The 7,224-nt window shown below is 42.9% G+C and overlaps 1 protein-coding gene across 12 annotated transcripts in view; it reads left to right on the top strand.

Annotated features, from left to right (window-relative positions):
- The window catches only part of prdm16 (PR domain containing 16), a 248,068-nt gene that overhangs the window by 216,846 nt on the left and 23,998 nt on the right, over positions 1-7,224 (top strand). For all 12 annotated transcript variants that reach the window (XR_015117926.1, XM_086214416.1, XM_086214415.1 and 9 more), the window contains one exon: positions 5,523-5,663. Coding sequence is in view for 11 of the 12 variants with exons in the window: in XM_086214416.1 (XP_086070542.1) it covers positions 5,523-5,663 (141 nt within the window). In the remaining variant the exon portion in view is untranslated. The remainder of the gene's footprint in view (positions 1-5,522; positions 5,664-7,224) is intronic.

The following is a 7,224-nucleotide window of genomic DNA, read 5'->3' as shown; positions in this document are numbered from 1 at the left end:
TATAGTTTCACTGAAAATTTAACACGGTAATGAAATCATAATGTTAATTAAAGACCTATCAGGTAAATAATTCAAAATCTTTAAACTGAAGGATAGAAAATAAAGTGTTTATAAAAGTGTTAATGAAACCAATATTGTCAGCATGATTGCAATGGTTAGTTTACCCGAACAATTAGGAACAATACACAATTAGGCGGTGTGAACACAGCCGAATATACAATGTGAATTTAGCAGATCAAACAAATTCTTGGCTTCTGTGTTTGACTGTTACTTTTGTTTCTTGTCTCTGAGGTATACAGGTGGCCCATTGTCTTTTTTTTTGTGAAATCTATTCATGAAAGCACAATGTGACAAAGAGGGAAATATAAACATTTACAGCACCAAATGAACGACTTCCATACAGGAATTTCTTTCTCATTAAAATTTCTAAACTGGCCGAGACAATGTGGATGATATAGATGAATGAGATTGTTAAAGAGAAAAATGAGTGAAATTAGGTCTGAATTTTTTTTTTTTTACAGAAAATTGTGTTAATCTCTATTTTATTTACCTGCAATAGACTTCCTTCTCATGTGAGTGACACACTTTGCTGTGATACATGAGGCATTTTCCCCGTCATCAGTGTGTGTGCATCTTCCCTCCCCTTCTTCCTCCATATTTGTGTTCTGCTACTCCTCCATATTTTATTCAGCACTGAGAAAACGCTGAGCTTCCTGGAATGTGAATCATCTTTATCTTTTTCTGCCTTAGAATTTGCGTCTAATCATGTGCATACACATACTAACACACACAATAAAACACACACGTTTAGACTTTTGAGTGATGTGGAATGGTCATCTCTGCAGGCCCCCCATTAATCACTCGCACACACACACACACACACACACACACACACACACTCGATTGTGCACAAACATCGGAGGATGTGGGGATCTGTATTCTGTCAGTCACTTTATTAGTGTGTGTGTGTGTTAAGGGGCCTCTCAACTGAGAGCAGACCCTTTTCCAGAAAGGATACACACTCTCACACACACGTCTTTATTTCTTGTTAGTCGTCCTGCACATTAATTTGCAACACCTCTAACAACCAGCTCTGCAGCCGACTTCTCAGCCACTCAATCTGTCACTGTCACTACTGTTTCCATGTCTGCCTCTCTTGTCAGGGTAACACAGAGTGTACGTGCGCGCGTGTGTCCATGTCATTCTTTCTTTGTCAACCATTTTTACATTGTCCACAACCACCTCAGTCACCTCATGTTTTTGTATATGAATGTGTGTACAGCTGCAGAGACGGAGGGAAGTTTCATTTCCACTTCTGCTCCTCTAGCAGGAGAGCTCTCATGACAGGCTGCCCCCTAGCTGCCACAAGGAGAACTGCACACAGTCTTGCATCCTCGTCTTTTTATTCCTAATGTCTCTTAGTCATATATCTGCTTTTCTTGGTCTAAATAAAAGAAAGTCAGGATTATTGTTAGCTAACCCTAACGCTTTAATAGTACTGTTTTCCACAGGAGAGGTTGAGAAATCTTAAACCTAACTTTTTATTTTAAAAGACTTTGATTCTGTGACCATCTTTGTATCTCTTTCTTGTCAGGAAACCGCTTTGGGAAAAAAAAGCAAATATATATTCACCTTACTTGTCTGTTTTCTCAATACGTACTTAGGAAGACACATTCTTTCTACAAATTTGCAAAGTACCGACTCACAGTGCAAAAAACTTATCAGAAATATATACAATATTCCCTTTGTAACCTAGCAGTTATGTTGGCTTCAAGGCTCTTTCTATCTCTGCCTCATATCAAAATCACACTCCTCATTGAACTCTGAGCTGCCATTTCCCTTTTCTACCCTCTGTTAACCTGAAAATAATATGTACCTTGTCACTAACGTCTCCCCATACAAGCAACTTCTAAATCAGCCCTGTGCGGCACACACATCCGTCAGATGTAACTGGCGTAGGAGAGGGCATGTCGAGACATCCATTAAAGGTTCCTAGCTGTCAAAGGATCCCCTTTGTGTTGTGAGGAGCAGTAAGTGTTGCGCTCTTATCAGAGCTTCCTGTGGAGTTTGCTCTACATCCTGTCCACTCAGAGTCGCTACTCTTTGACTGGAATCCTTTTGTGGCTGTACATGCATGCTTGTGTTAGTGTGCACTTGTATGCGTGTGCTTGTGTGCTTGCGTATGTATGTGCTGCCATTTGTGTCATTTGCTGGTGCTGTTTTATCAAATGAAACCATAGGTCAAGCACTGAATCTACTTTTGGACAGTAAATCAGTGAAATATACAAAAGCAAGTTAAGGAAATTGATTATTGAGGGCAAGTTTCATGAAATTCAAAGCTAAAACCCGGAATAGTCAATGTCACTGCTCACTAATGCAACATGTTAGAAGAAGGAAGTTGCTCTGTAAACTGTGATTAATGTTTTTAAGTTTGGTTTAGTTGTAATAGTTTTTTTCCATTTGCCTTCATTTTTCCCTGAAATAATTCTATTGAACTGCCAATCTCAGGCCCCATCATCTACTGTATGAGTCGCCTCTGCTGGCAGTAAGACTTTCTCTGCTGTTTTGCAGATCAGAATTTGGATTTTGATATTACAGCTGACGTCCATGACAGGAAAAGGTAGAACCCTCATCAGCTAATTTGGTGAAAGATTGCGTTTCAGAATATCTTCCACCTCGTTTGGACCAACTGATTACCGTCGTGCGACTAAAGCTGCTTAAGTACTAGAGCTACAAATGGTCAACAAGAGCGCATGTGAGTCCCTTAATTGTTTCATGACTTTATGAGAGAATAGATTATAAACCTTATGAGATATGGAGCTCAGTACAGTGAAGACTATTTGGAAAGATAAAGATTTGGTCATCATTGTGCAAGTGGCAGTTAGTAAACTGTTTCTTTATTGTCACTGATCCAGGTTTTGTTTCTGACATGGATGTGAAAAAGAGGAAAAACCTGTGTTGCGTTGCCATCTTTGCTTTGTTTTGTTGAAAACCTCTTGCACGTGGAGCTGATGATTTCCAGCCGGGTCCTCCTCCTGTGACGGGGGGGGGGGGGGGGTGAAAAGAAAGGTAAATAAACAAACAATCAGCCGTGGGCTTGTTCTGGCTCTCCTTCTCTGTTGCACCTCATTTGAAGCCTTATAAATCAGGCTTCCACCCGGAGACAGGGTGTTAGCAGGCCTCCCAGACAACACACACACTCACACACACACACATGCACTTCCAAAAACACACAACACACACAAGTCTGCTGCTCATTAAGCCCATGATCAGACCCTCGGGTGTATGGTGGAATGGGGGAAGCAAGATGTGTATGTGTGTATGAGCTCTACCATGCTCAATACGTAGGCATACCAAAGTCGTGTGTGTGTGTGTGTGTGTGTGTGTGTGTGTGTGTGTGTGTGTGTGTGTGTGTGTGTGTGTGTGTGACTCTTGTGCATCCCCACCTCCTTTGCCACACCTAAAGACAAAAAAACCCCACTGTGGCTCCACCTGCATCGAAGCTTTTCTCCACAGCGTCATAAAACATGAACAATACCTGTCACAGCTCCCTCCCAATGCCGCGGCAAGTGCACTCTGACTCCACTCTGCAGAACAGGGTGGAGCAGAAGGTGTGGGTGTGGACGGTTGCAGGGGTATGCCTGGTTAGTTTTCAGTGACTGTTTTCACACATAAAATAAAGGCCTGGATTCAATCAAGCGCAGTGTTGAAGTTGTAAACTGGAAGCAGAGGAGGCGGTGGCTGCAGATAGGAGAAATTGATGTGTTTTTATTTTAAGCTCCTCCTGGAAATATCGCATTATTTGGAGTATCTTAGACCGTGTTTACATTTGGTGTTCAAAATCTGCGTCCATCATGAGCCTACAAATGTATCCACTTGTGAGCAAACTATTCACTTTAGCCTGTCACCACAATGCTAGCATGGGCTAGCTATAAAAACAACAAGATGTTTCAAGAAATAATGTATGCGCCTTCACTTAAAACAGCCGCCACATCCTGAACTGATGATGTGTTTTCCTGTTATGTCCTTACCAGGGACCCCTCAGATTACATTACACTAAGGGTGATGCCCTTGGCTAGCTGTGGATCTTGGTGGTCTTTACACGTGTATTTCGCATTGTCCACTTGTGGGCTGATCACCTGAGACGCATTTTAAGGGCAACCGTAAACAGGGAAAATCACAGAAAATACATAAGAATTGATTTGCATAAACAGTTTTCCCACTCTCACAGTCGGAAAGTACATTTACATAAGCAGCAGCCTTTTACGTCAACTTTAATTATCATAACCAGGGCACAAGCAGGTCCAGCTAGTGGAGAAGGTAAACTCACACCTCAGTGTAAAAGCAACCGTGCACACATGCATTTGTCTAAAACGCTCACCATATTTAGACAAACAAGCATATGGCAGTTCTTTCACACCTCTGACCAGACACTTTACATATTTACTCACTAAACTTGGCACCTGCACCCCCACCCATGAAAACACACCTTCTGCACACGCTCACCCACACAACAAGAACATGACCATTCACACATTTACGAGCTGGAGAAAAAGAGAAAAAAAAAAAGCATGCCTTTAGAAAGGCAGCCAGTTATAGAAGTTCATGAACTGTATACATCTAAAAACGTCTGGCGGTTTGTTGGTTCTTCTCCATCACACCTTGATTTCCCTCTGCAGACGTGATTAGAAAGGCAGAGTCAAGTGAGAGGTCAGTGCTGATCTCAGGCCAGCCTGATTAGGAGTGGTAATTAGAGGAGGTGCTCTGTCTCGGGCCAGTTTTCCCTATAGGATACACACAGGCTTAGTATGCATGCAGCGCCGAGATGAAATCGGAGCCTCAAAATTCCAGCATGGTGGAAAGGGTGAAGCTTAGGGGTTTCAGCTGAACCATCCCCCAGATTCCCCACCACACACACACACACACACACACGGACACATACCTAAACACACCCAAAAAAAAGTTGATAAAAAGTGAGCATATTGGTAAACAAGACTCCACCTCTCTGTTTTGTTCCATTAAAACAAAGCACAAAGTTACACTCTCCTGGTTTCCCCTCATGTTTCACTCCACAATAAGGCCCTCTTTCTTCTTCTCCTCGGCATCTTCCTTCCCCTCTACCTTCATCCTTCTGTGAAAGTGGGTAACATGAAACCCGCTCTCAGACTCTCAGGGGGGCGTAGGGGTTACAAAGAGTGATCAATATATGCCAGAGAAAGTCTTTAGACAATTTAAAGAAGCCACAGTTCATCTACTCCCTCCTCCTTTCCCCTCCTTCCCCACTTTACTCCTCTGCTTGTAGGGATTGACAAGGTTAGGTGGCCCTAACACCCACTGACATGTTGCCTCAGTATAGTTCACTGACACCAAACTCCTGCCTCTTAAACTCTGACCTTCCCTTGGAAAAATGTTGCGTTGTTACTTGCCCACAAATTTAATTTAAATAAAAACTTTTAATAGATAACAAAATCGTACTGTTCATTTTCTGCTTACGTAATATTCAACCTGTCACTCTCCAACAGGTGGTGGACGACATGGGCAACATCAAGTTTGCTCTGGACACAGGCCCGGATGCCAACGGCAACAGCTGGCTCAAGTATGTCCGCTCTGCCCCATCATTTGAGGAGCAGAACCTCGCCGCCTGTCACCTCACTGGAGACCAGGTGAGTGGCGTAACACAGATGACCTCTGTGGTGCAGATGTGAGTGTGCCGTTGACGTTTCATGACAGGGAATGCTGCCTCCCCTCCATTGAGAGTGATCTATGGGTTTATACGTGCATGTATGTGCTGTATGTGTTTACTATTGCGGTGGAAAAACCTAGGCTGGTAATGAGGATGGATCTATTGTGTGTTAGTAGCTGGGCTCGTTGCCACTGCTGTTAGGAAATGACCCGTGTAACGAGGCTGAAGAATAGCTCGACACTCTTGAGGCCCCTAATAACCCTCATCCGTAGCGCTGTTGTCATCCTCTCAAGCAACAGTTTCTTGTCCTCTCTCTCTTTCTGTGTCTCTAGTTGAATAACTTTAAGGGACAACTTTTTGGGAAATGTTCTTATCGTCCATCCTCTTTAGTGCCACAGAAACAGATGGTTCCCCTCCTCTCCTCTGTGCGTGCAATATGGAGCTCCAGCCCTCCACCAGGTAGCTGACTGCTAGTTAGCTTAGCGGCTACTAATCAAACTAGAGTTGTGCTTAATCTTTGCTTTGAACAAAAAAAAGTGATGAAAATGACAAGATGTTCTTTTTTTATAGTCAAATGCAAAGCCGGATCTACTTTCCTGACCAAGTGCAGTGATTTGATGCAGCACTTTAAAAGCTCCATCATGACTTTGATTAGCGAAACATAGTTTGTTGATGACTGGAAGAGTGACTCCTGCTTTCAATCGTGGCCGACTTTGTAAGGGAAGATGAGGAGTATTACTTCTGGAGTAAGATTTATATGAATGAGGAAGAACTGCGGGCTTTGGAAGCTGAGAGATGGGATAGAAGGCTGAAGCAGTTCAAATATGTCTGTGTATGTGTCTGATAAAATAATTACATCTCAAAATTATTAACAGGTTGTTGTTTTTTTTTACATCAAATGTTAAGCGGGACTCTAGTTCTGTAGGCAGGCAAAAACTGTTTTGGTGAAAAGTGTATTTGATGACTTTTGAGACAGCTTCCACGACACAACCACCCAACTGCGAGCGTCCATTGCAGCTAAGCTAACTCGCAGTCACTCATCCGGTGGAGCTCTGTAATGCACAACGAGAAGAGAAGGAGAACAAATGATGGACTATAAGCTTGTTTCTCCAAAAAAGTTTCCTTAAACTACGCACCTTGCATTGAGCTCTTTTTCTCCCTTTCTGATAATTAAACACCTCCACCTTCTTCTCACACAGTTCAATTTAATTTCCCTTTGGGACAATTTTGACAACTACCAGTCATATATTGGGAGAAGAGAACATTCACCTGAAGGACTGACTCAAAGAAACAATCCAAGAAAATAGAAGACGGTGAAATGAGAACATAACAGGAGACATGACAGTGGCATGACAGTAGCCGAATGCTTCCATACGACTTGCCTGTGTGTTCCCACATTCCTGTCACTCCACTCTTATTTGTTTCCTAATCCCTGCCTACATAGCTCCGTCCCCCCTCATGTCTCGGGCTCGAGCCGCCTGTTCCTTGCTGTCTTTGTCTCCTTTCTCTGTCCTCGTGTCTTGCTCTGCCACCTGTCACTC

The sequence above is a fragment of the Aulostomus chinensis genome, chromosome 9, assembly GCF_037954235.1.
Source record: "Aulostomus chinensis isolate RoL2024-O1b breed Wild chromosome 9, RoL_Achi_v1.0, whole genome shotgun sequence".
NCBI lineage: Eukaryota > Metazoa > Chordata > Actinopteri > Syngnathiformes > Aulostomidae > Aulostomus > Aulostomus chinensis.
The sequence above is the reverse complement of the archived record's forward strand: the minus strand, read 5'-3'. Positions and strand labels throughout refer to the sequence as shown.